The sequence below is a fragment of the Micrasema longulum genome, unplaced genomic scaffold (assembly GCF_059751315.1).
Source record: "Micrasema longulum isolate JH-2025_06_02 unplaced genomic scaffold, ASM5975131v1 h1tg000277l, whole genome shotgun sequence".
Classification (NCBI taxonomy): Eukaryota; Metazoa; Arthropoda; class Insecta; order Trichoptera; family Brachycentridae; genus Micrasema; species Micrasema longulum.
This window is the reverse complement of record NW_028277481.1, coordinates 198,877-226,305: the sequence shown is the minus strand read 5'-3', so window position 1 is coordinate 226,305 and position 27,429 is coordinate 198,877. Positions and strand designations below refer to the sequence as shown.

The 27,429-nt window shown below is 33.6% G+C and overlaps 1 protein-coding gene across 1 annotated transcript in view; it reads left to right on the top strand.

The window, feature by feature from the left end:
- Positions 1-27,429, top strand: part of Dhc93AB (Dynein heavy chain at 93AB) — a 42,804-nt gene that overhangs the window by 5,005 nt on the left and 10,370 nt on the right. The window contains exons 5-58 of the mRNA XM_088224279.1: positions 48-332; positions 453-563; positions 1,031-1,185; positions 2,980-3,178; positions 3,255-3,516; positions 3,874-4,022; positions 4,096-4,307; positions 4,382-4,667; positions 4,742-5,014; positions 5,080-5,226; positions 5,318-5,488; positions 5,576-5,734; positions 5,813-5,986; positions 6,080-6,225; positions 6,303-6,429; positions 7,843-7,872; positions 7,958-8,203; positions 8,285-8,509; positions 8,594-8,820; positions 8,928-9,072; positions 9,558-9,970; positions 11,162-11,297; positions 11,371-11,505; positions 12,536-12,666; positions 12,743-13,076; positions 13,152-13,864; positions 13,949-14,250; positions 14,323-14,477; positions 14,555-14,691; positions 14,777-15,243; positions 15,316-15,431; positions 15,517-15,678; positions 15,758-15,957; positions 16,038-16,194; positions 16,555-16,743; positions 17,096-17,335; positions 18,014-18,204; positions 18,287-18,456; positions 18,788-19,050; positions 20,066-20,186; positions 21,001-21,176; positions 23,009-23,178; positions 23,262-23,400; positions 23,498-23,662; positions 23,982-24,175; positions 24,247-24,451; positions 24,534-24,698; positions 24,842-24,982; positions 25,054-25,224; positions 25,311-25,459; positions 25,539-25,626; positions 26,186-26,265; positions 26,354-26,630; positions 27,217-27,408. Of these exons, the coding sequence (XP_088080405.1) occupies positions 48-332; positions 453-563; positions 1,031-1,185; positions 2,980-3,178; positions 3,255-3,516; positions 3,874-4,022; positions 4,096-4,307; positions 4,382-4,667; positions 4,742-5,014; positions 5,080-5,226; positions 5,318-5,488; positions 5,576-5,734; positions 5,813-5,986; positions 6,080-6,225; positions 6,303-6,429; positions 7,843-7,872; positions 7,958-8,203; positions 8,285-8,509; positions 8,594-8,820; positions 8,928-9,072; positions 9,558-9,970; positions 11,162-11,297; positions 11,371-11,505; positions 12,536-12,666; positions 12,743-13,076; positions 13,152-13,864; positions 13,949-14,250; positions 14,323-14,477; positions 14,555-14,691; positions 14,777-15,243; positions 15,316-15,431; positions 15,517-15,678; positions 15,758-15,957; positions 16,038-16,194; positions 16,555-16,743; positions 17,096-17,335; positions 18,014-18,204; positions 18,287-18,456; positions 18,788-19,050; positions 20,066-20,186; positions 21,001-21,176; positions 23,009-23,178; positions 23,262-23,400; positions 23,498-23,662; positions 23,982-24,175; positions 24,247-24,451; positions 24,534-24,698; positions 24,842-24,982; positions 25,054-25,224; positions 25,311-25,459; positions 25,539-25,626; positions 26,186-26,265; positions 26,354-26,630; positions 27,217-27,408 (10,773 nt within the window). The remainder of the gene's footprint in view (positions 1-47; positions 333-452; positions 564-1,030; positions 1,186-2,979; positions 3,179-3,254; positions 3,517-3,873; positions 4,023-4,095; positions 4,308-4,381; positions 4,668-4,741; positions 5,015-5,079; positions 5,227-5,317; positions 5,489-5,575; positions 5,735-5,812; positions 5,987-6,079; positions 6,226-6,302; positions 6,430-7,842; positions 7,873-7,957; positions 8,204-8,284; positions 8,510-8,593; positions 8,821-8,927; positions 9,073-9,557; positions 9,971-11,161; positions 11,298-11,370; positions 11,506-12,535; positions 12,667-12,742; positions 13,077-13,151; positions 13,865-13,948; positions 14,251-14,322; positions 14,478-14,554; positions 14,692-14,776; positions 15,244-15,315; positions 15,432-15,516; positions 15,679-15,757; positions 15,958-16,037; positions 16,195-16,554; positions 16,744-17,095; positions 17,336-18,013; positions 18,205-18,286; positions 18,457-18,787; positions 19,051-20,065; positions 20,187-21,000; positions 21,177-23,008; positions 23,179-23,261; positions 23,401-23,497; positions 23,663-23,981; positions 24,176-24,246; positions 24,452-24,533; positions 24,699-24,841; positions 24,983-25,053; positions 25,225-25,310; positions 25,460-25,538; positions 25,627-26,185; positions 26,266-26,353; positions 26,631-27,216; positions 27,409-27,429) is intronic.

Genomic DNA, 27,429 nt, shown 5'->3' with positions numbered 1-27,429 from the left:
GTTTTTACTTTGCGGTTCTCATTTACCTATTTTGACTTTAATTTCAGTGGTTTTTTCACACAGTTCTTGAGTTTTCTAAATTAGAAAAGATAGAGATTGGAGGTCTTAAGGGTCGTGTCTTGAGTGCGAGAATAGCATCGGTGTACCAAGAGTTTAATGTTCTGTTTGCTGCCTTCGCTTCCAAGACGTATGATGTGCTTGACCCCGACGATGACACATTTATTGGAGACTTTCAAATATTCCAAGATGAAATTATAGTTCTTGATACCAAGCTAGCCACAACCTTGTGTGAGTCATTTGACAACTGTGCGAATTTGGAATCAATTTTTAAGGTATTTTTATTTCTAATTATGAGTTAAACTATTTGGTTTTATTGGTTGTGTAAACTATAAAAGACATCACAATTTTTAAAACGATTTTAAAATTTATTATTGTTTATTATTTTTCTATAGCTTATAGATATTGTTGGGTCAGTTCTCGATAGACCTCTAATCAAGAAAGAGTTTACTGCAAAATATTCAGAGATTCTTATCATGCTCGAGGATGAAATAGATGTCTGCCAGGTATTTAATTAATATGTGTTATATATATATTCATACAAGTAAGCAATTAACCTCTCCAGTAGCGGGTACATTGGTTACAATCTAGTAAAATATGTGCTAATTTATTATATGTTCTAGACCACATTCTTAGTATTTTCATAAAGGATCATTGTGGGTGAAGATTATCAATGCTGATTTATAGATCAATTATTAACAGAGTAATTAAAATACATATATTAAAAAGCCATATCAAACTATTTTTTAACATTATTACTGATTACATTCACACTCCATTTTTACGCTTATTCTTAGTTTATTTATATACTTATAGTTTATTTATACATTGTACGTAGTTTTTTGTGATTATTTTTCTGAACAAACTAAAATATTACATTTTCTCTGCTTTTGAGTTTTTGATGGAATCTGTGCTTTTAAGGTTTTTTTTGAAAATTCACTGTTGGTTTTCATATAAAATCTTTGTGTTCTAGATTATCTTTGATGAACAAGTCAGCAGGTTGGAGAGATTTGACCATATTGAAGTTGATTTATTTATGCCCAAAACTGCAGGCGGCCTGTTGTTTGTTGATTGTGTTAGAACTAGAGCGTCCGCACCCATTACAAGTTTCAGAGCCTTGCAGGATCCGTATGTATTATTTTTAATGCTGAACTTTTTTGATATTCACATAAATCATTTTTAATTTTTATGGAAACATATTGGAAGCTTCTAATTCACATGAACTATCTGTGAAGAGAGCTAATGTAAATTTCAGTATGTATAAAATCTAGTATATAATCATTTTGTTTTTTCTTTTTTATAATATTTGGATAAAGTGGGTACAAGTTGTTTATAATTTAACATTAACCAAACTACGGACAAAATCCCTTTCTTGCTGCTACAATATATTAGTACTTGCAGTCATCACTAAGTACTTCTCATTAAAAATAACTCTTTCAGCTATCTAATAATAGTTTATATGTTTGCTATATCATGGATTTATCTCGGTAGTCAGATGGCAGAAGGGACCATCTGCATTTTTTTCTGTTTTTTAGTTTTCAAAAGTTTTAATCAATATTTCAGTAAATACACATAGAAAAAAAAAACACCATAATTTAGAATGGTAATTCATTATTGAAAAGCAACACTAAAATATTTTGGTTTGGGGATTGAAGTCTTGAAATTGAGTCATATTTCAGCTCTCCTGAACATTTTTGAAAATTACAGATGGTCCCTTCTGCCATCTGACTACCGATCTGTATTGCACTGTTTCCCTACAAAAGTAGGTGTAACCTATTTTAAGGCAGACATTTTAATGTAAGATTTATTTTGTTTACGAATCGTGATACTAAAATAATTTATTGCCATCTTTGTGATAAACATATTAACTTTTTAAATTTATTTTCATTAATAAACAAGTTCTACTAGAAGCTCACCTTATGCAGCCAACTTAACACGAGAGTCAATGAGGAACTTCAGCCCTACGGGAAATTGGATACAATAAATGTTATCTTGTGCGCGGTAAAAATTTAAGCATTTAATTGTACGCCAAAGTTTCCTCAAAATGTACAAAAAATTAATAAAAACGAACTTCTTTGAATGACGTCACTGGTTCATATTAATCAACCAATAATAAGAGAGTTATGGAAGATTTCCGGTTTGCTTGCCGTCAATACACCAATGGCAGAACTGATTGAGAATAAGCGAAAGATACCTCTGATGGCACACGTGAAGTTATTTCGGAAACACAAAATTTCGAAAAATCATAGCGCTGATAATACGATATATAAAAATTGTACAAATATTTTTCACTTAGTTTAATAGTCTATTAACAAATAAAAAAAAAACCACTGAAATTCCTCATTAAAGTTTTTTTTTGAGTTTTTATAATGAATGAAAAAAACTTATATTTACATATTGGCGTAATTCCTACATAATTAAAAAAAAATTAAAGTATGAGATTTTTTATGAATAAAAAAAAAAACCTTTATTGGCTCTTTTGTAAAGTTGGCTACATGTCGCATAGTAATTTTTGCCTCTCCACCGTCCATATACACAATTCTCATTCATTTGCATTATGTTAACTAATCACCATCAGTAATATTCATTTCAGTTTTGGACAGACCTCTTCTTTTCTTGTTCCTAACCTGCACCGAGTGATACTATTGGACTCCTGAATGACTCTTTGTATCATTGGATGATCAGCTCTTTGGTCGTTGAATTCTCTTCATTTCATCCTAGGTTATCATTCTATCACTTTCTGTGTCCAACAATTGACATCTTTATGCCTCATCATACTTGTTAATGAATCGCCATTTATTGACTGCATTTTTAAAATACTTTTTATTTCACTTCATTCAATTTATTTTGTGTAACCGTTGAATAAATATGTTTGTACAATATAATTTAAAACCGTTTTCCTGAATTGAAAACACTTTTCAGAATTACTGAATGCCCCCAAGCTCTGATTATCTTTGAAAAATATGAGTATCTAATGAAAGAAATGAATACCTTTTGCAATCTTTATTTTGGTGATTGGGCACTCGACGTACCTATTTTAATTGCAAACAATATGAAGAAATCTCTTCTTACCAGAAAGCCGGATAATCCTGAAATTTTGCTCCTGAATTTTGATCCAGAGGTATTTCTTTCCTGTTTTTGTAGTCTATTTACACTTTTATAAAAAATATTACTTGATAATTTTTTTGATATTTTAGCTTGTGGCAATACTCCGAGAAGTTCACTATCTGAAAAGAAATGAGGAACTTCTGCCTCTAATACCAGAAGTTGCATTAAAATTGTTTGAAAGGGAAGATACTCTTAGATTGTACAGAATTAACCTTCAGGGTACAGTGGAATGGTATAATAAAATAAAGAAAAGCAGTCAAAAAGTAGAGTTTGATCTTGTAAAAGACGAAATTGAAAGAATAGATCAACAGATTGAAATCGGTCAAACAAAACTTAGTTGGAACTCAGAAAGTAAATATATAATCATCTATTGAAATACATAATCACCTTCTTAAATACAATCTCATATTTTAAAATACATTCTCATCTATTTCAATTGTCATTTTATATTCTTTATTTTCAAATGAATTGTTTTGATCATTTTTACTCATGAAATTATCACCATTGTTATATTTTTCAGATAAATGTAAGATACATAATATCTATAATACTATAAATATTTATGTACTGAGTTACCGGAGATGAAGAACAAGGATATGAATGCGGAGTCTTAGACCAATGTATAAGAGGAAGAATTTGATGATTTTGAAAATAAGTTATCCTATTTTGATTGACGATGGTTTATTACAAGTATTTGATTATTTCTAGATCTTTGGGATTTTTTGGAAGAGTTGCATCAGTTAGTCGGCGATCTGCAAAGCAGAATGCATAAAACTCAAGAAAATTTAAGGGAAGTAAGAGCTATCTTATCAGTCTGGTGCAGAGTCCCCTTGTTTGAACGTAAAGAAGGCAAAAAGGTACAGAGGGTTTATTTTAATTAAATATTTTATTTCTGTAGATTCATTTTGTAAACTGGTATTTTTTTTCTAGGATACAACACTGTGCATCGAGGAGAGGGTCGAACGTTCAACTAAGCGTTATGCCGATATCGAGAAAGCATCTGAGACTATTCAAAAATTGCTGTCAGAAAATATAGTCTTATTTGGTATGCAGGATAAAGCCGATTCAAAAGAGTGGTTGAGTTATGTTGACTTTGTGGATAACATTGTTTCGGAAGCTTTATTAAGAACTGTCGGATGCAGGTAATGGATTGATGGTCAGTTACTTAATATCTCATTTTAATTTTAGATTGTTCTAACTGTTTTTTTTCTTTCAGTTTGGGATACTTGACTGAAAATATGGATCCTAAGAATGGGTTAGCAGCGCTGTTTCAATCTCAGCTAGAGTTGAGAGAACCTGAAATGGTGTATGTTCCTTCTTTACAAATGGACGACCCTAAAGGATTCAATAGCCTCTTGACTGAGTTGATAGATGACATTGTTAAAATGGGATCACTCATGGGAAGAATATCGAAGCAAAAAACTGTTACTTATCAAGAAGAAATTAAACAGAATATTGATATGCAAGAGATGATTAAAGAAATTCTCCAAGGAGTGCATCATGTATGTTAGACTTTTTATACATTTCTGTTGAATTTACTCCCTGTTCACTCTGGTAAAATGTTATCTCTTCACAGGTTATGGAAGAAGCCAAAGAATTCTGCGGAAGTTTCGAGAATTACTCCTACCTTTGGCTAGAAGACCGCGAGGGTTTGATGGAGATGTTTTTGTACTATGGAAGGCAGTTGACCAATGAAGAGTTAGATTTGATCGCTGTCGATGAATCCCAAGGCCCTCAACCCAAACCGCCAACAATGGATGCCTTCCGGGACCAGATTGACAGTTACGAAACACTTTTCACAGAAATTGAAGAAATGGCCTCTTTTCAAATCTTTAACTCTTGGTTCCAGGTAAAATTTTGTTACATAATCATCCTTATTATAATTTCATATCAATAATCAAAATTCTTCATTAGGTTGATGTGCGTCCATTCAGACAGGCTCTCTTGAATATAGTGAGAAAATGGGGTAATATGTACAAGGAACATCTCGTATGCAATGTGACTTCACGCCTGTCTGACCTTGCATCGTTTATAAGGGAAGCCGATGAAGGACTACTACAGGTATTAGATAATAATTAAATACAATTATTAAACCTACAAAATAATTTAAAGAGCTAAACACTCCCTATGTTTCTTTAAATCCTTACTACAGGTAGTGGCCGAAGGAGATTACACTACTCTAGTCTCTGTAATGGGATATTTGATGAATGTCAAGGACCGCAGTGTGACAACTGATGACATGTTTGGTCCTCTAACGGACACCATAGAACTTCTAAAATATTACGATATGGACATTCCCGAAGAAGTGAATGTTCTTTTGCAGGTAAAAGCACAAAACAAGTAACCTTCTTACTTATGATTACTCGTGATTTTTTACAACTTACATCTATTGTTATTAATGTTATCTTAGGAATTACCAGAGCAATGGAATAATACGAAAAAATTGGCCGTTACAGTCAAGCAACAAGTCGCTCCACTTCAAGCTATAGAAGTATCGTGTATCAGGAAAAAATTAATAGACTTTGATTTTCACATCAATTTTTACAGAGACATATTCAAGAAATACGAGGTAGGTAGGAATGCATGAAAAAAATATGCAACTTTTTTTAAGCAACCAGCTGTTATTTTACAATACACTTTTTTATAGTTCTTTAAGTTTGAATGTGAAGATCCATACTATCTCATGGATAGAACAGATAAAGAAATATTACTCCGAGAAAACGAAATGTCCGGTATTCAAAGTTCAGGATCCTTGTTCGAAGTTATCGTTCCCGAGTTTAAATTGCTAAAACAATGCAGAAAGGAACTTCGTTTGTTGAAGGTATGGTAAACAATTTTATTTTGTGTGTTATTATAGTTTTAGATTCAGCATTTTGGAATTTTACTTTGTAATGTATTTGTCAATATTTTACAGCAATTGTGGGATTACGCTTATATTGTCAAAGCTAGTATCGAAGACTGGAAAACTACACCTTGGAGAAAAATCGATGTTGAGAATATGGATATTGAGTGTAAGAAATTTGCCAAGGAAATACGAACCTTAGATAAAGAAATGAGAAGGTGCGCTTTACAAAATCTCTTTTCTTTTAGTTGGTGTCTTTTGAACTGTTTTAATTGGGCTGTTTACTACATTTCAGTTGGGATACATACGTTAACTTAGAGGCAACGGTGAAAAACATGTTGACTTCATTAAGAGCTGTCGGAGAATTACAAAATCAAGCCATTAGAGAAAGGCATTGGGATCAATTAATGAAAAGTACCAAGGTAAAATGTTGGGAATGTATGTTATGCGGTACAGTATAGTGAAAGTAAATTTTAATATGGAATCTTGTAAAATATATGCATCTATTGCTTAAACATAACTTACATTATAATTTTTGAACATGTCGCTGACTATATAATTTTTTTTTATGAGTTGTTTCTACGAGTCACCATTGAATGATTATCACTTAAGTTAGTGCTTGTGTGTTCACTGTTTATATTTTCTGCATTGTATGATATAAATTCTCCACTTATAAGACAGGATAAAACCTCGCTTCATCGAGATTCGCAGATCGTGACTGGTTTTATTATGATTCACTTTATTTCAAGTTCAGCCGACTAGTTTCAACAATATTTGTCTTCTTTGGGGATAATTATTAACTAACATTACAGTAAAATACACAGGGTGCGAGTTTTGTCAAAACTAGTTGGCTAAACTGTAAGTTAAGTTAATTAAAATAAAACAAAATTATTTTTATTTTATTTTGTTTCATAAAACTAGTGCTCAAATATTAAAGATTTCAAATTCATTAAATTATTTCAAAACAGTAATCAAAGTATCTAAATCTTATTAATGAAAAATGTATGTGTTATGTTAATTATGAAATTCAAAAATACTGGAAAACGTGTATAAATAAGTACAGCAGGACCTCGATAGTCCAAACCCCAGCTAATCCGAATGCCTCTATAATCCGAATGCCTCTATAATCCGAATGCTTCTATAATCCAAATGCCTCTATAATCTGAATGACCGCCCTACCGCAGTCAGCAGTCAGTACTATATCATACATTTTAATTGCTACACGTATTGCCTGTTTGTCATGTGATGAATAGCATTATACATTTATTATTTAACATTTTACATGATTAAAACATATTTCAGCTATAAAAAACTTTTATTTAATTTTCTAAAATGCCTTTCAGAATATCTGCATACTATAATTTGAATGCTTCATACATCCAAACAGGATATAAATTTTGGGTGTTCAGACTATCGAGATCCTCTTGTACCTAAAAATTTAAGAAATTTTTACATAGTGTATCTCTAAGAACTATCAAATGAATAATGTTCACGGTTGCCATGGGAACATAATTCCACATATTTTAGATGTTGTCTGTCATTTTGATGTTTGTTGTGTGTATATTTTAGTGTATAAAATGCATGTTGACAAGTGGAGGCGTATTATATTTTTAAAAAATGCATGTTGACTGTAAATTATGTTGTGAAATAATTTTTTCACTTCACCGAATTCAAATCATGATTTCATAATATGTTATCGCATGTTTTCGAGGAAAAAATCTTTGAATTTGTAAATATTCCGAAAATCATGCACAGGAGCTGTGATTCACTGTGAAAATTCATTATACGCAAATAATTCATGTAAATAAATCATATGTCATGTTTTTGTTTCGCAGAGTTTAGCCGAATTGCCTCCTGAACTCACTGTAAGTACTGCATCCACACTTTGCGCACAGAATTGTTCATATTTCTGCTAACATCGGCACATTATTAACACCATTACTCTCACAGGTGAGAATAGTCATGGATACCAGCACCACTTTGGCGGACTTACTTGCCCTGAACCTTCACGAGTGTGAAGAGGAAGTTAAAAATATAGTTGACAAAGCCGTAAAGGAAATGTCGATGGAAAAAGTACTGCGAGACTTGAACTCTACTTGGAGTACTATGGAGTTTGAACAAGAAATCCACGGAAGAACGGGATCGATACTCTTAAGAACTAGTGAAGAGTTGATAGAAACATTAGAAGAAAATCAGGTACTGGGTTCCTGCATGATGTTATGCCCATTTTTTTTTCTTTAGTTTGCCTAAAATTCTTTAATTAATATTTCTTTTTAGGTCCAACTGCAAAATTTGATTACGTCGAAATTCATCGCTCATTTCCTAACTGAAGTATCCGAATGGCAAAACAAACTTTGTGTCGCCGATCAAGTGATCACAATCTGGTTTGAAGTTCAGAGAACTTGGACTCATTTGGAAAGTATTTTTATGAGCTCAGAAGACATTAGAAAACAATTACCCGATGATTCCGAGAGGTTTGATAGAATAGATACAGAGTTCAAAGTAAGTATTGCTAATTTTATTTATTATCAATGCATTTTTTCTGTTTCATTTTTATTTATCAATGTTTAAAAATAAATAAATAAGGAAATGACACTGGAGATGTCAAAAACACCAAATGTCGTGAGAGGAACCAACAAAGAAGGACTTGTGCACCAATTAGATGCGTTACAGAGAGAATTGACTCTGTGTGAAAAGGCGCTGGCTGAATATTTGGAAACAAAACGATTGGCTTTCCCGAGATTCTACTTTGTGTCCTCGGCAGATCTTCTGGATGTTTTATCAAATGCAAATCAACCGGAACTTGTTTGTAGGTTAGTATTGTCGTGTTTCTATTTTCAGTACTTTTTCGTTTCTTTTCTGAGTACCGACAACTCAAATCTATGTCGTATGCAAATTAATCATAATGATCAACTTTTAGGCATTTGACAAAACTGTTTGATTCAATGGCTAAACTGAAATTCAAGCCAGAAATTGGACCAAATAATGAACGCTCCTCTGAAGGAATGATAGCAAAAGATGGCGAATATGTCGCCTTCTTCCGAGACTGTGATTGTTTTGGAGCAGTGAGTTTCTTCATTTTGTTTTATTTTATTTTAGGAAAATAACGACAAATTTTACATGAAATGCGTACAGAATAATTGTGACATAAATTGTAATAAAAAGTCTATGTACCTTTTTCACAGTGAATAATAGAAATTATTAATGATTTACAATATATATCCAGAAACAAAAGAAAATTAACTGTGATTAAATTTGCAGGATGCCACTAATGAAAAAATATACACATTTTATTTATTCAAACATGAAAATAAAGTAATAAACTTAAATTAACAATAAAATCTGCATGACATGAATAAAGAGAGAAAAAAAATGAGTAAAGATGAACAATTACAAATTCCTATAAAAAATAAGAAATTACACATGAAAAATAAAAAACAAATTAAATAAAAATATTGTAAAAAATAACAAAGCAAAAGTATTAGAGTATTTTGTATTTTTAACAATTTTATTTTGTTGTTTTTTGTTACTAAAATGTGCTTTCTTTTAGGTTGAAGTATGGTTAAATCGACTGCAAGATGAAATGAGAGAGTCTATTCGGAAATACTTTGCCGATGGAGCTGTCACATATGAAGAAAAGCCCAGAGAACAGTGGCTGTTTGACTTTCCGGCACAAGTTTCACTCTGTGGCACTCAAATTTGGTGGACAACTGAAGTAAACATCGCTTTCTCCCGATTAGAAGAGGGCTATGACAACGCTCTCAAGGACTACTTGAAAAAACAAGTCTCTCAACTGAGCACTCTGATCACATTGCTCATTGGAGAACTGTCTAAACAAGATCGGCAAAAGATTATGACAATTTGCACTATTGATGTGCACTCGAGAGATGTCGTTAGTAAACTTATACAGTCTAAGGTGGAATTTGCATCCGCTTTTCAATGGCAATCTCAATTGAGACACAGGTAAGAGTGCTGTTAGATTTGTTGTCGACATCCGTTTTCTGTGAAAAAAACTTATTAAGATTCACAATAGATAACTGTTCCGATACGTACTGAAACCCTTTTCTCAAATCTATTGAGTCTTTCGAAATGCCGATTCAATCTAATGGTTCATTTAATGCCCCGACTTCTAATGTTGACTGAAAAATAATGAAACTTTTCCCTCGGTTATCATAGGCCTAATTATCATGGTTTTCAGACACCTCTACTCAAAATGATAACACTTATTTATGAAAATCAGGATCTGAATGATTTTGGTTGTAAATTCAATAACTTCACTCATCAGATAAATAACAATATATTTAATTAAAAATAAAAATAATGTCTGCTTTTTCATTTATTGGTTCTTTTCTAGCTCTATGTTCAGTGGTTTTTAAAATAACAATATTTGTCAATCGCCTAAAAATTAAAAAAAAAAAAAAAAATATGTATTGCATTGTCAGCATTATGATTTTTGTAATTACTCCGCCCGTGACATCACAAATTGTAGTCGGTGAATTCTGCTGATTGGTGAGTTGGCTACCCGGAAACAGAGAATGAGGAACTTCAGCCCTACGGGTAATTGGATACAATAAATGTTTTCTTGCGCGCGGTAAAAATTGGAGCATTTAATTGTCCGGCAAAGTTTCCTGAAAATGTACGAAAAATATAATAATAAACATTTAAATAAAAAAAATTAACTACTTTGAATGACGTCACTGGTTCATATGAATCAACCTATGATATGACAGCTATGGAAGATTTCCGGTTTCGTTGCCGTGGACGGACCAATGGGAAGAACTGATCGAGACTATGCGGAAATAAACCTCTGACGTCACACGCGGAGTTATTTTAGAAATACAAAACTTTTAAAAAATCGTAGCGCTGATAATACGATATGTAAAATTGAAAAAAAATTCTTTGGCTTAGTTTAATAGTCTATTAACAAATAAAAAACCACTGAACTTCCTCATTATCATTGGTTGATTCGGAAGATCTTGTGAAGTCATTCAAAATAGTTAATTTTTATTATTATCCTAATGTTTACCGTGTAAGAACATGTTTTTTATATCCTATTTCTCATGGCACTCGTTGTCTTTTTTGTTATAATATACGTATGTTTTAAATGGACACTGTTTGTAAATTGATTCAAATGAAACAAATATTTTTTTACAGATGGTGCGAAAAAGAAAGGGATTGTTTTGCCAACATTTGTGATGCACAATTCCGGTACAGTTATGAATATCTCGGCAACACTCCACGTCTGGTTATTACTCCGCTGACTGATCGTTGCTACATAACTTTAACTCAAGTAAGACATTTTTTAATGTTCAAAACTTATTCTCTACAATACTCTTTTTAATTTATTTTTTTATGTTTTCTAGTCTCTGCATTTGATAATGGGCGGTGGACCAGCCGGTCCTGCGGGTACAGGCAAAACGGAGACAACTAAAGATTTAGGGCGTGCTTTGGGCATAATGGTTTATGTGTTCAACTGTTCTGAACAAATGGATTATAAGGTATCAAACAATTACATTATATTGATACAAGATTTTGCTTTACTTCGAGGTTAATTAATTACTTTTGTACTCTACTATTATTTTCATCTTTACTTCTTCTTCAAAGTCGGTCCCTCAATGCTGAGGATCGTGATCACCATGAACACTTCTGATTAGTCTGTTCCACTCCAGTCTGTCCGCAGCCCGACGAACTGACTCATCAAATTTTAGCCCCGTAGCAACCTTTATTTGGTCAGTCCATCTATATGGGATTCTACCCCGGCTTCTCTTACCTTCAACTCGGCCAGACATTATTGCCTTTTCTAGATTGTCTGACTCACGTCTAGCAATATGTCCAAAGAAAGACGGTATCCTTCTCAAACACACCACTTTTCTTATGTAGTATCATTTCACATCTTAACTATTTTACAAGCATTAAATGGCAGATGATGTGGTAAAAAAATAATTCAAAAATAATCAAGTAGTTTGATTTATGCTTCTTATAATTTTTAAAGTGAAGTTTTTTTCTACCAATAAAAAAACAATTACAACATAACTACAAAAACGCATTCAAAAGTCTCACATATGTAAAGTCCGTTCAATAACCTCTGGTTTATGTGTGCGAAACAATAAGTTTTCATATAAATCAGTCGGCGTGGTCAGCGCGTTTGCCCATTACGCAAGAGGTCTTGAGTTTGATTCCCGACATGGTCGACATGAAATATTTATTTTAAAATGTGTTTTCACACTAGAATATTTTATAGTTCCTAGACTGCGCCTGAAGCGTGATCATCTTATCTTCATCTGACAAAAATGATCGAGATACACTTCGGTTGGTGTTCTGATGCAGTTCCCTATGCACCATTAGTGAGTGAAAAGGGAATGGCGATGATTATTCTAGTGTGCCTACCAACTTAAATGAAATTTGTTTACTTGGTTCACCGACAGGCACTAACACATTGACATAGGCTCATTAAACATTTGAACGCCCTGTAAGTGTCTGTATATATTGTTTGAAATGTTTATTCTATGGTTATTATTACATTTTTAGTCCTGTGGAAATATTTACAAAGGCCTTGCTCAAACTGGCGCTTGGGGGTGCTTTGACGAGTTCAACAGAATTTCAGTTGAAGTACTTTCTGTGGTTGCTGTTCAAGTAAAGTCAGTTCAAGATGCTATTAGGTATAAAATAATTGAATTAGATAATATATATCGATGGTTCCTACATATTTCCATCTAACCGCTCTGTATTTTTCAGAGATAAGAAAAATCAATTTAATTTTATGGGAGAACAGATTGCCATGGTTCCTTCTGTTGGCATATTTATAACCATGAACCCTGGATATGCTGGTAGAACAGAATTACCTGAGAACCTGAAGGCTTTGTTTAGGCCGTGTGCAATGGTTGTACCAGATTTTGAGCTGATTTGTGAAATTATGTTGGTAGCAGAAGGTTTTCAAGATGCCAGAGTACTGGCTCGTAAATTTATAACGCTCTACACTTTGTGCAAGGAGCTATTATCTAAGCAAGATCATTACGATTGGGGGTTAAGAGCTATCAAGTCAGTATTAGTAGTGGCCGGCTCATTGAAAGTATGTATAACCTAATTAAAAAATAATCTAGTACTATATTTTTTAAGAGTTAAAATATTACCGATTTTTTTTTAGCGTGGTGATCCTGGTAGACCTGAAGAAGAAGTCCTTATGAGAGCCCTTCGTGATTTTAACATACCGAAAGTCGTTACTGACGACATGCCTATCTTTATGGGACTCATAGGAGATTTGTTCCCTGCACTGGAAGTTCCAAGGAAAAGAGATTTGGACTTTGAAAGAACTGTCAAACAAGCCGCTTTAGATTTAGCCCTTCAACCTGAAGACAACTTCATCCTCAAAGTTGTCCAACTTGAAGAATTGCTCGAAGTAAGGCACTCCGTTTTCATTGTTGGCAATGCTGGCACAGGAAAAACACAAGTATGGAAGACTCTGTTTCGAACATATCAGAACATCAAAAAGAAACCTATGTTTAATGACTTGAACCCCAAAGCAGTCACGAATGACGAATTGTTTGGAATTATCAATCCCGCTACCCGCGAATGGAAAGACGGATTGTTTTCTGTTATTATGAGAGAGCAGGCTAACCTCAGTGGAGATGGTCCCAAGTGGATAGTACTGGACGGTGATATTGATCCAATGTGGATAGAATCTCTGAACACCGTTATGGATGATAATAAAGTGTTGACATTGGCTAGTAACGAGCGAATAGCTCTTACTCCGGCGATGAGATTGTTATTTGAAATATCCAATTTGAGAACTGCTACTCCTGCTACAGTATCACGTGCGGGAATATTGTACATCAACCCACAAGATTTGGGCTGGAATCCGTAAGTTAGACTGATTAAATAATGCATTGAACACGGATTGCCATATGTATATATGTTTGTATCTAAATATTAATTATTTTATAGTTATGTTACAAGTTGGATTGAAAGGCGAACAATTCCCCAGGAGAAGTCTAATTTAGTCATCCTTTTTGATAAGTACATTCCTTCGTGCCTTGAGAATGTTCGTACAAGGTTTAAGAAAATAACTCCTATAGCTGAGATGGCTCACGTAGCGATGCTTTGCCAACTCCTGAACTGCTTACTGATCCCGGTACACACTCCTGCAGACTGTCCCAAAGAGTGGTATGAATTATATTTTGTGTTTGCCTGTGTGTGGGCATTCGGTTCAGCCATGTTCCAAGAACAAAATATCGACTATCGTAGTGGTGAGTGTACCTAAAGATTTATGAATATCATTCAAATATTAAATTAGTAACACGATGCATTATCTGTTTCAGAATTTACAAAATGGTGGATAAATGAGTTTAAATCTGTGAAGTTTCCAACTGGTGGAAATGTTTTCGATTATTACATCGATACTGAAACAAAACAATTTTTCTCATGGACCGAAAGACTACCTAAGTTTGAATTAGATCCTGACATGCCATTACAGGTAATGTCTGCTTAAATGTCATTATTTAATTATTTAATTCTTTCTGTATAATAAATTTTTGGAACTCTATCTTCTAGGCTGTTCTAGTTCCCACTTCAGAATGCATTAGGATAAAATATTTTATGGATCTTTTAATGGAGAAAAAGCATCCAGTCATGCTCGTTGGTAATGCAGGTTGTGGAAAAACTGTCCTCGTGAATGAAAAGTTGGCCAGGTATAGCTTGTTTTCATCCATCTTTATGTTCACATTTAATGATTTTTAAATAAATAAAGTAACTATTTTAATTTTGATTTCTCAGTCTTTCCGAGAATTACGCCATTGCCAATGTGCCTTTCAACTTCTACACCACATCTGAGATGCTTCAAAAAGTTTTAGAAAAACCTCTCGAGAAGAAAGCCGGTCGAAACTACGGTCCCCCGGGAAACAAGACATTAGTGTACTTCATAGATGATATGAACATGCCAGAAGTGGACGGTTATGGCACGGTTCAGCCGCACACAATAATAAGGCAACATTTAGACTACAGTCACTGGTATGACAGAGCCAGATTGGCGCTCAAAGATATTCACAATTGTCAGTACGTGTCCTGTATGAACCCGACATCGGGTAGTTTCACAATAAACCCGAGACTTCAAAGGCATTTCTGTGTTTTTGCCGTAAGTTTTCCCGGAGCTGAAGCCCTGACTAATATCTACCATTCTATTCTGAGTCAGCACTTCTCCAATCTTGAGCTAAGATTTTTACAAGTCGTCACGAAACTAGCACGTAAGAATTTATTATGTAATTCACTATTCATATTATGTGAGTATTTTCTTATTAATGGTTTATAATTTTTAGCAAATGTGGTGGCAGCTTCGATCGCTCTACACCACAAAGTCAGTCAAGTATTTTTGCCAACTGCCATAAAGTTCCATTACATCTTCAATCTTCGAGATTTGTCAAATGTATTCCAGGTAAAAATAACCCTTTTTGGTATCACAGATGTTTATTATGTAATTGTCGTTTTTACTAAAGTTAAGCATTACACTTTTATTTTAGGGCCTTCTTTTTAGCACAAATGACTGTTTAAATGTTCCGAGTGATGTGATTCGTCTCTGGTTACATGAAACTCATAGAGTTTACGGAGATAAACTTACCGATGACAAAGACATTGATTCATTTTTAAAATTACAAGTGGATATTTGTAAAAAGAACTTTGATGTAAGAACTAAAATGAACATGTCGATTGGAAATATAAAAATTCAATACCTACATTTAAATTAATATTTTTTTACTGCAGGAAGTGGATGAAGGGGTGGTATTTGAAAAGCCGAACATTTACTGCCATTTTGCTGGAGGAATCGGTGAACCTAAATATATGCCGATTAGTTCATGGGATATGCTCAACAATCTGCTTCAAGAAGCGCTGGTCAGTTATAATGATCTTGTTGCTGCGATGAATTTAGTCCTTTTTGAAGATGCGATGATGCACATTTGTCGGTAAAACAACATTTATTTATTAAATTTTTATTTTTATAGTAAGTTTTTGATTCTGTAACTTTGAAATATTTTGTTTATAGGATAAATCGTATTCTCGAGAGTCCGAGAGGAAGTGCTCTGCTTGTGGGGGTCGGTGGGTCAGGAAAACAATCTTTATCTCGACTCGCTGCATTCATATCCAGTTTGGAAGTGTTCCAGATACAGTTAAGAAAAGGATATGGGGTTTCTGATCTTAAGGTTAAAATATTATCAAACTATTAAATTTCTATTCTTTAACTTTTACTGTAGTGTTCTGGAAGTCCTCCAACTAAGAAAAACAGTTATTCTGAATGCAGCAAGACCACTACAACTTTCTTACCACTACCCTACCTAACAATATGTATTGTCTTTTTTGGGTGATCCCGTGTAATCACCGTTCCAGGAACCATCTTCAGGGCAAACTATGTATTGTGTAGATATGTTGTTTTTTTTGTTGTAAATATTACCACATATGGGTGCAATTTGGTTGTCAGGGAGACAACAAAAAGGCATTTTGATTTTAAACAACAAAAAAATTAATTGAGATAGTAAAAATATGCATCGTCTTTAATATTACAGAATGAATTGTCCGGACTCTATATGAAGACAGGTATAAAAAATGTAGGGATTATGTTCCTTATGACAGACGCTCAAGTGGCTAATGAACAATTCCTGGTTCTGATCAACGATCTGTTGGCTTCGGGAGAAGTAGCCGACCTTTTCCCCGATGACGAGGTTGAAAATATAATTGCTGGAGTAAGGAATGAGGTAGGAACTCATATACATAAATTATTTGCAACTAAATAAAAATAAGAGTTAATTATAGATAATATACAAATATCAAATTAAAAACACAATAGATGAATCCTACTATGTTTGAAAGAAGTAGTGATGCGTTTAACTTACGGCTGCTTTATCAAAGAATGACCCTATAAGATGAAATAGATCAGTTTTTAAAAAAAAACAATGAGTTCTGTCACTTTCATTTTTATTTTGATTAAAATGTCATAGAGTTCATCGACTATGTTTCATTTTGAATACAATTATCTGCATTTTAAATACTTCTAGAAGTGTTAGTATGACTTGATACTGTAATTTAAAAAAAAAAAAACTTTTTTAGGTTAAAGGCGCAGGAATATTAGACACACGTGAAAACTGTTGGAAGTTTTTCATAGATCGTGTGAGAAAACAACTGAAAGTTGTTTTGTGTTTCTCTCCCGTGGGTAATACTCTCCGCGTCCGCTCGAGGAAATTCCCTGCCATCACAAACAGTACTGCGGTCAATTGGTTCCACGAGTGGCCACAAGAAGCTTTGGTGTCTGTGTCTGTACGATTTTTACAGGAATTAGAAGCTTTACCGGTAAAAATATGCTCAATATGAGTCAAATTTGTAGATTTTCATAGCCTTAAGGCTGTCAATTTTTTGAGTTGTAGAGCCGTGTCAATAATTTATGTGAGTGTGGGGGACAAAATCCATAGATCTATGACACACACATGCGCCGAATGATCTTACCATAAAACTAGAGCAACAACTGAGGAAGCAACTAAGCATATTCTATTTAATACAATATGTTATATTGAGCAAGACCAACATATGACATTAACTCAATAACGAAACATGACATATCTGGTGCAATGTTCTGGAGGGCATTAACTTCATCTCTGTTATGGAGACGTGAGGAACAAAAAAACACGGACCACAGGGCGTGGTAACATTAGTCAATCCTAGTCAGCTCAACCCAGTCATGCTAGTGCAATTAAGTTATTGCCATTACTCTCGCGCTTCGTAACCAAGTTTTATATTTCAATCAACATGTAATAAATATGCATCGAACCGTAACTTCGTTTTTTCTGTTCATCTCCAACTGGGGTAAGAGCTTCCTGTGACAAACAAAAACAGCTTCTTTCACTAGCATTTTGGATAAGAAGTGCTATTTATTAACACACTGCATGACAATCCAGAAAAGTGCGTCTGGTTTATAATTTGTTGATTTATTTGGATACCTAATATTCTTTACAATATATTGTTTTTTTTCAGGGTGCGTTTCGTGATTCTGTTGCTAGATTTATGGCATTTGCTCATACTTCTGTCAACTCACTGTCTAAAGCTTATTTGGCAAATGATCGTCGCTACAATTACACCACTCCAAAAAGCTACTTGGAACAAATCAGTCTTTATTCTAAGTTACTTAGTCAAAAATCATTAGAATTAACTGGAAAAGTTGTAAGGTTTGTATCTGCCATGTGTTGATATTTGATTTAAAAAAAAACTGTTTTGTGTATCTTCTACTTATTTTTCTGTTTGTTTTAGATTGGAGAATGGCTTGGAGAAGCTGCGCAGTACAGCTGAGCAAGTGGAAGACTTGAAGGCCAAGCTTGCCGTACAGGAAATAGAACTGCAGCAAAAGAATGAGGCAGCTGATGCACTCATAGAAATTGTTGGAGTTGAAACTGAGAAAGTTCAAAATGAAAAGGCTTTAGGTAGCATTTTAAAATACAATATGAATATGTACTCTGCAATTTTTTTTTTCTTATTTTTCAAATATTTTATTCTTCATTATTTGTTTTTTTTTCTTTATTTTTTATTCTTAATTAATTTCCAGAAAATCTACAAAACACAAGATCATTTTCATTTTAAAATGTAGCACCCTTCCGGGTTAGTTTGTGTAGGAAAGAAGTTTGTCTTAAATATGATGTTTTTAATTGCAGTATTATTATTTATTTTGTTACTTAAAGCAAAAATTGTCTTTTAGTATGTATTGGTAGTTAACTAAAAATAAATGCCGATTAAAAAAGCATGTTTTGTTATTAGCCGATGATGAGGAACAAAAGGTGGGCATTATAGCCGAAGAGGTATCCAAAAAGCAGAAGGATTGCGAGGAAGATTTAGTAAAAGCGGAGCCAGCTTTGCTTGCTGCCCAGGAAGCTCTGAATACCCTGAACAAAGCCAACCTTACGGAGCTGAAGTCCTTCGGGTCCCCTCCTGGTGCCGTCACTAATGTAACAGCTGCTGTCATGGTACTTCTAGCTCCCGGAGGGAAGATCCCTAAGGATAGAAGCTGGAAAGCTGCTAAGGTAATTTAAATTATAAATATTTATTTAATCATCTGGTAAAATGTTATCAAAGTATTTCTGCTATAACACAAATAAGTGTTGGATTTAGTTGTTGAAACTGGGTATTCTTACCCCAGTTGGAGGTGACAAAAGAAAACGATGTAATGCTTCATGCTTCAATGCATATTTATTACATTTAGAATAATACAACACTGGAGGGTTATCACTAAAGCCGTTACAGGGCACTGCAGATTGCACACACCCCTTGCTAGAATGAACCTTTCCGAAACTTCTAGATGTAGGTTTTGCAGTGCAGATGGGGAAACACCTATACACATTATATGTGAATGTGATGCTTTACATCATAAAAGGAGCCTCATCTTCGAGGACCACTAGTTAAACCTGAGGATGTTAAAGAGCTCGCCCCCTACCTAATAGCCCGATACTTTACGGATCTAGGCTTGGAGGGAGAGATTTAGCAAAATGTAAACTCTCTCCTTCCACACAGTAGCCAAGCTCTTTATAGACCTGGGCTTGGAGGGCGAGAAGTATTCACGGGGACCCGTCACGATAGATCTTCATAGGTCGTAGTGAAGTCTGGAGCTTGCATAGTACCTCTAAGAATAAGAATAATACAATGCTGAATCGGTAATGGAGCGTGAGAATGATGGTTGAACTCTACTGACTATTTCTGAATGACTAACTAACTTGATTCTCACCAACTAGTAAGGGCTTCACGGCTTTTATAGTAACTATCACTATTGTTCTCTCTTCTTTTGAGTGGGAAATTAAGGTCTTTTTCTATTACCCTGACTGTCAGCAATTTGACATCCGTGCTTGATAATTAGTATTTTGGATGTTTTTATATTTTACTCTTTACGTATAGAAATTATATGATTCACTTTCTGCACTGTTTTTAAGACGATAGTAGGTCAAGCGACTGTGGGCATTGGTTTCCGGGTGAGTCCGAAATTGACCCCAATTTTACTATTTTAATTATTCGATATTATGATAAAGAAATTAGTTTTTTTTTTAGATTGTAATGGCCAAAGTGGACTCTTTTCTGGAAGCCTTGATAAATTATGACAAAGAAAATATTCACCCAGAAGTTATCAAGGCTATTGCACCATATCTCAAAGATGCGGAGTTTGAACCAGGTATTTTTTTATTCAAAATATAATTTTCTTGTCTGTGTATAACTCTATGATAGTAACACATTTTATTCAAGCGTGAATGGCAACTGCGGTGATCAGTCACCCCAGTTTAATTTAAGGAAAAAAAAACACAGTTTTTAAGTAATTAACTATGGACTTATTAATTAACAATTAGGAACTTTTCTTGAGATCGGATTTCAATAAAATAAAATTAAAAAAAACATGAACAATAGGTATCTAAACACAAATCAAAGAAATTCCCTTTCGATGATCAGGGCAAGCTGGCTTTTTACATTTAATGCACAAAATTTTAAATCTTTCATCATTTTTTCATGGTTCAACCTCAACAATCTCTTTTGGGCTGGTATTCTGATTGCAAAAGTGGGCGTAGAAAACACATTTTTAACGCGTGTTTACGTATCAAATACACGCTAACAGAGCGATCTCTTTGCGCGCAATTCCGTTCAGAATACCAGCTCTGGAATGTTAAGAATATCACGAATAGCGTTTGCTAATTCACGAGGTAAGTTTGACTGTAAATGTTGTTTCACATGTGGTTCAGCCAATTGCAACGCCAAATTTATTTCTGTATCTCTGAAACCACGTCCTTCCGCTGCCCACGCGCAAAGGCTACTAAATTATGCACAGCAAAACAAGAGAATACGTGAAATTTTAAAACGAGACAATAAATCTCATTCGAGATATTAGTGCGTGATTGGCTGTCTAGGGTGACGAGTCATCCCCATTACCATCCTAGGGTTAAGATTAATTTATGTTTAAAATGATAATTAATCCACTAAATATTTTTATTTTAAAGAGTTTATTAGATCAAAATCGGGAGCTGCAGCAGGATTATGTGCTTGGGTTATCAACATAATAAAGTTTTATGAAGTATTTTGCGATGTTGAACCTAAGAGAAAGGCTTTGGCTCAAGCGAATGCGGAATTGGCAGCCGCTACTGAGAAACTGCAGGTTATCAAGGAAAAAGTTGCCGTGAGTCTTGAAATATTATTCTATTTTACACATTAGTGTTTTTTCTATAAATACAAACATTGACTGATTTGTAATAAAATTATTTTTACACCTAAGGGTCAGATATTAGTAACATAGGTTTCAGCTTTTTAACTTCATTAAAATCAACAAATGGAAGAATGGAAGAAATATGGATGTTCAAACACAGGCAAAATGGTGAATGTTACAGCGTGTAAAGTGGCCACTTAAACCAGCCAATGACAGGTTATAAGCCCTGTTAATGCCTAGACTTCCATATTCCTGGAGCCTGGAATATCGTTTTGGCAACATTGAAAATGATAACGGCGCATCTTTAATCAATTTTAATAGAGAATCACTACAAAAAAGGCGCCTTACATGTGATTTAATTTTTCTTTTCAAAATTCTCAATAATATAGTTGATTCGCCGTATATTTTACAAAATATTGGTTTCCGTTGTCCTCTTCGCTATACCAGATTAAATTCCCTTTTTTATGTACCAACTTGTAAAAACAATTATACCTCGAATTCATTCATTAGACGTACCTGTAGAAATTTTAATGGACTTAGTATTGATGTAGACATTTTTAACTGCACGTTGCATTTGTACAGAAAATTTCTTTATGGGATCGATTATTTGGGATAGTTACTGAATGTGTATCTTGAGTGGTTTATACTATGTATATGTGCCGCATGTAATGTATATGTTTGTGTATGTTTTATATGTGCGTTCATGTGTGTGCGTGGATGGCTCGGAGTGTACATTCGGTATTTTTATTTATTTTAATTTATTACCTCCATGGAAAACGCAAATGTTAACAATTATTCTTTTCTCACTTGAAATTCTTATTTATTTATTTTTTTTGTCACATTTAATGTTTATATCTTTTGCATAATTCATGAAAACTTAATCGGTCTTTTTATGTTAAAAAATTGTGGTTTTTAATACTTATTATGTATGACTGTATGTTTTCTGAATAAAATAAAAATAAAATTCCGTTCTTGAAAGTATTCTCCACCCCTGTTGTAATTTGTTAATCTTAATGACTCCCGAGGAGCTGAAATCCAGTCTTGTGTGTACAAACATTTGAACAAACTCAAATATTGTAATTAATTTATTTGTCAGTTTGGAGGCAAAAGTCGAGCTGAGGGCACATCGGATTGAATTGTAAAATTTTTGAAAAATATAAGACGGGATGTGGGACTGTATAAGAACATAAAATACGTTGCGTCAGTGGCTAGCTAGTTTGTATGTTTTCAGTATGTCCAAATTATTGTAGATGAACACTTTATTCAAACTTCACAGGATTTACATAAATGGACAAATATCTCACTAAAAATTAATTATTTTTACGATAGGTACATATTTTAAAGTCCAGACTTGAAGGGCTTATGACCTGTCGTTGGCTGATTTGACAAATGCTATATGTACACAAGTTCCAAAAATTAAGAGTTGTATTTAAGTTTAAACAGGGAACATCCAGCTAACGATAACTCAAATGCATAGACTTTGAATTCCCCTTCTCGATAAGATTTTCTTCATTTTTTAAAATGTAAAATCAAAACTTCAGTTTTTTTTTCTTACATAAAATATGTAGTTTACTGGCGATTTTATTGAATATAATAATTATTATTTCTTCGTGTATTAGCTTAAAGGTTAAGATATGATTGGAGAGTATTATGCCTTCATAATATCAAGCTTTTGCTCAACCTTTCCTGGCCTGATATTTTGTCCCAATTTAATGCCTTAAATAACATTTTGTTTTATTTGTTATTTTGGTTTGGATAAACATGAATTTTGAATTTAAATTTCACAGTAAATATTTTTGTTATAGTCTCTAGAAGAGCAGCTCGCAAAGTTGACGGCAGATTTTGAAGTGGCTACCCTGGAGAAACTTCGGTGCCAGCAAGAAGCCGATGCTACTAACTGCACTATACAACTTGCCAACAGACTTGTGGGTGGTTTGGCTAGTGAAAACGTCAGATGGGCCGAGGCGGTATCAAAGTAAGTACTTGAATTTATTTTAGAAACAATTTTTTTTTATCTTTACATAACAACAATGCACTAAAAATATCTGTTGTTTTCAGTTTTATGCAACAAAGTACCACATTACCCGGCGATGTTTTACTTGTGACAGCTTTCATTTCATATGTTGGTTGTTTCACTAAACAATATCGTCTGGATCTACTCAATAAAATGTGGCTTACAAGTCTTAAAACTCTCGAGGTATATACTTTAGTTGAACTTTTATTCTCAATTAGTTTTTTAGTAAATCAATTTGTGAATTTTGATTCAATTAAAATGCGTCTGACTATTTTTCTAGCCCCCTCTGCCTATAACCGAAGGTCTCGATCCATTGTCACTATTGACGGATGATACACAGATCGCCATGTGGCAGAATGAAGGATTGCCTTCTGATAGAATGAGTACAGAAAATGCCACCATTCTGTCTAATTCGGATAGGTGGCCACTCATGATTGATCCGCAGGTAAAATGTAACTGTTTTTTTTTTATTGTTTAAAAATTTGTGACAAAAATGAACATAATTATATAATCATGTTTTATTTACCCTATTGTTGAAAATTATCACTATGTTTATAATCTTTAAGTATCGCTAGATATCTGTTTGCAAATGTTTGTTGGATATAAGTCATCTCCACTGAGGTTAAATAAAAGCAATTCTAACAATTGTTATTAATGTTTTTAAAGATTTTTCTTGTGAAGTCGAAATTTCGCAAAGTTTTTGATATATGTATGTACATAGAAATAGGGATTCGAACTATAGTTTCAAATATGTGATATTTCAGTTACAAGGTGTCAAGTGGATAAAACAAAAGTACGGTGATACTCTGCAAGTGATAAGGTTAGGTTCAAAGGGTTATTTGGATACAATAGAAAAAGCTTTGAACAAGGGAGAAATTGTCCTAGTTGAAAATATAGGGGAAAGTGTTGATCCTGTACTTGATCCCCTTCTAGGTAGAAATCTTATCAAGAAAGGAAGGTGAGCATTTTAAAATCAGTCACAATATTTTCACAAAGTACCTGTGTATCTATTCACATATATTATTTTAGAGCAATCAAGATAGGAGATAAAGAAGTGGAATATAACCCGGAGTTCAGATTGATCTTGCATACGAAGCTCGCTAATCCTCACTATAAACCAGAAATGCAAGCCCAAACAACATTAGTCAACTTTACGGTCACTAGGGATGGATTAGAGGATCAACTTTTAGCTGAAGTCGTCAAAGCAGAGAGACCAGACTTGGAAGAACTGAAGGTTTAGATGAATCAATTATAAAATTTCGTGTCTAGTATATTATATCATTTCGGGTTTTCAAATCTCTTTTTGAAAATTTTAGGCAGAGTTGACCAAGCAACAGAATCAATTCAAAATACAACTGAAAGGTTTGGAAGATGATTTGCTCTCCCGGTTATCTTCTGCCGGAGCTAATATTCTGGGAGATACTGCTTTGGTTGAAAACTTGGAAACAACTAAAAAAACAGCCGCGGATATTGAAAGAAAGGTATCTCGGAACATTGCACACACACAAAAATATGTACATTTGTTAAATTGATCAATAAATTCAAATTTGAATAAGTTTTACATAATTTGTAACACATGCATTATTATTTTATCATCAACTTTAATAGGATTTCTTTTTTCTAGGTTGCCGAAGCTAAAATAACTTCTCACCAGATTGACCAAGCGAGAGAATTTTATCGTCCTGCTGCAGCCAGAGCTAGTTTACTTTATTTCATTCTAAATGATCTCAACACAATCAATCCCATCTACCAATTCTCTCTCAAGGTACCTTATCCAAAACTTATTCAAACATAAGGAAGACTTGAGAAAATTTTCATATTCTTATATTTTTTCAGGCGTTTAGTGTTGTGTTCCAAAAAGCGATATCAAAAGCCGAACCAGCCGAGGATGTGACACAGAGAGTGAAGAATTTGATCGATTGCATAAGTTATTCTGTATTCCAGTACACAACAAGGGGACTTTTTGAGTGTGATAAACTTATATTTTCATCCCAAATGACATTTCAAGTTTGTGAAATTATCCTAATTGTTTATTTCTATAATAAATATATTATGTAAGCTTTACTGCAATGTTCCTCTGTTTGATGTTTTAGATTCTATTAATGGGTGGAGAGATTTCTTCCGCAGAATTAGACTTTTTGCTAAGATTTCCAATAAAGCCTCATGTTACAAGTCCAGTAGATTTCCTAACAAACACAAGTTGGGGTGGAATCTGTTCATTATCAGGGAAAGAGGAATTCAGGTTTAATATTTTTATATTTATTTTTTTTAGTGCGGTTTATTTCTCTATTTTATTTTATAATTGCTTAAAACATTTTTAGAAATCTTGATCGAGACATAGAAACTTCTTCAAAAAGATGGAAGAAGCTTGTTGAACTCGATTGTCCAGAGAAGGAAAAGTTTCCTCAGGTACCCATCGATTTGATTAATCATTAATTAATTTATAATTTTTTGAGTTATTTTTTTTAAATCGGGGTGTCCTGTACTGAGGGAAACATTTTACCTTATTTTGAAAGATGCCCAAAACAAATTTTAAGCCTCAACTTATGCTGTGGAACTCTGTGAGCAACTGAACATTTTGTGGCAATGGTACAGGCTGGCCTGCGTCACATGTGAAATTGTCTCTCTTTCGTGAGTATATCTATAGCATCTAGAGTGAGACGTGAAGACACTTTTTGTTTTACCTATCCCGATTCACTCATCAATCCGTGTGCAACCGACCTTCATTATCTACTTCTTAATACCAATTTTGTAGAGAGAGTACTTACTAATTGTCCTTATGGACAATGGATTATTGCGAATTAAATATTTAAGAATTTTAAAACTATGTTCTGTGCTGTAATTCACCTCTGTAATTGGGTTTTCTGGCCTAATTGTGGTGTAAAATAAAAATAAAAAATAAAAATTGTTAGTGATACACAAATTCAATTGATGAATGTATGAATATTTTTGATGATATTAATTTCAGGAGTGGAAGAACAAAACACCAATTCAGAGGTTATGCATGCTGAGAGCCCTTAGACCAGATAGAATGACTTATGCAGTTGCGTAAGTTATATTTTAAAATAAATTATTAATATTGGTATTGTGTCTTGTTTTTTTATTGAGATCTAAAACATAAAATTTACTTGCACAGAACATTTATCGAGGAAAAGATGGGAGCCAAATATGTTGAAAATCGCACAATGGAATTCAGCAAATCTTTCGAGGAGACCAGTCCATCCACTCCTATTTTCTTCATCTTATCTCCTGGTGTGAACCCCTTGAAGGATGTGGAGACTCTTGGCAGGACCCTGGGATTCACTTCTGATAATGGAAACTTCCACAACGTGTCTCTCGGCCAGGGGCAAGAAGTGGTGGCTGAAAAAGCCATGGATGTGGCAGCACAAAATGGTCACTGGGTCGTATTACAAGTAAGATTTTTCCACTTGTTTTATACGTTGATGTTATGAAATACATTTCTGCCTTTTGATGTAAGGGCAAGCGTAATTATTATGGGTAAATCTAGCATAAACTCCTCAGACATGAAATGTTTATTTTATAAATGGTGTTTTTTTCTAAAAATATTTTTTCTTTTATCAATTACTTTAGTTCATGGATTTTACCTAAAGTTGAATATCAATCATCTTATCTTACTGTGACAGAATATTGAGGTATTATGCAATTACTGTTCAGATTAGACAAAATAATAAAAAATAAATATTTTGTATTTTTTTATATTTCAGAGTTATTATCTAAATCTTCACCGATACTTTTCAAAGTTAAAAAAATATGTCACTGAAATAGATGCCTTTGTACTTATTGTTATAATGTATATTAATAAATCTTTCTTCAGTGTAATTACTCTTACACTGAAGAATGATTTATTAACATACATTATAATTTAATTTTAAATATGTTTTTATAATACTACAAAAAATATTTTTGGTTCGAAATTAATTTAAAACGGATTATGTACTGTCCATATAATTATGATTAAAATATCATATTCGTTTGCAGAACATTCATCTTGTTAAAAAATGGCTGCCATCCCTAGAGAAGACTCTGGAGCTTTATTCGTTTGGCTCCCACCCCGATTACAGAGTATTCGTGAGTGCTGAACCAGCGGCCACTGCAGCAGCGCATATTATTCCTCAGGGTATTCTGGAATCTTCTATCAAGATCACTAATGAACCCCCTACTGGAATGCAGGTAAATTCTAAACATGACTTC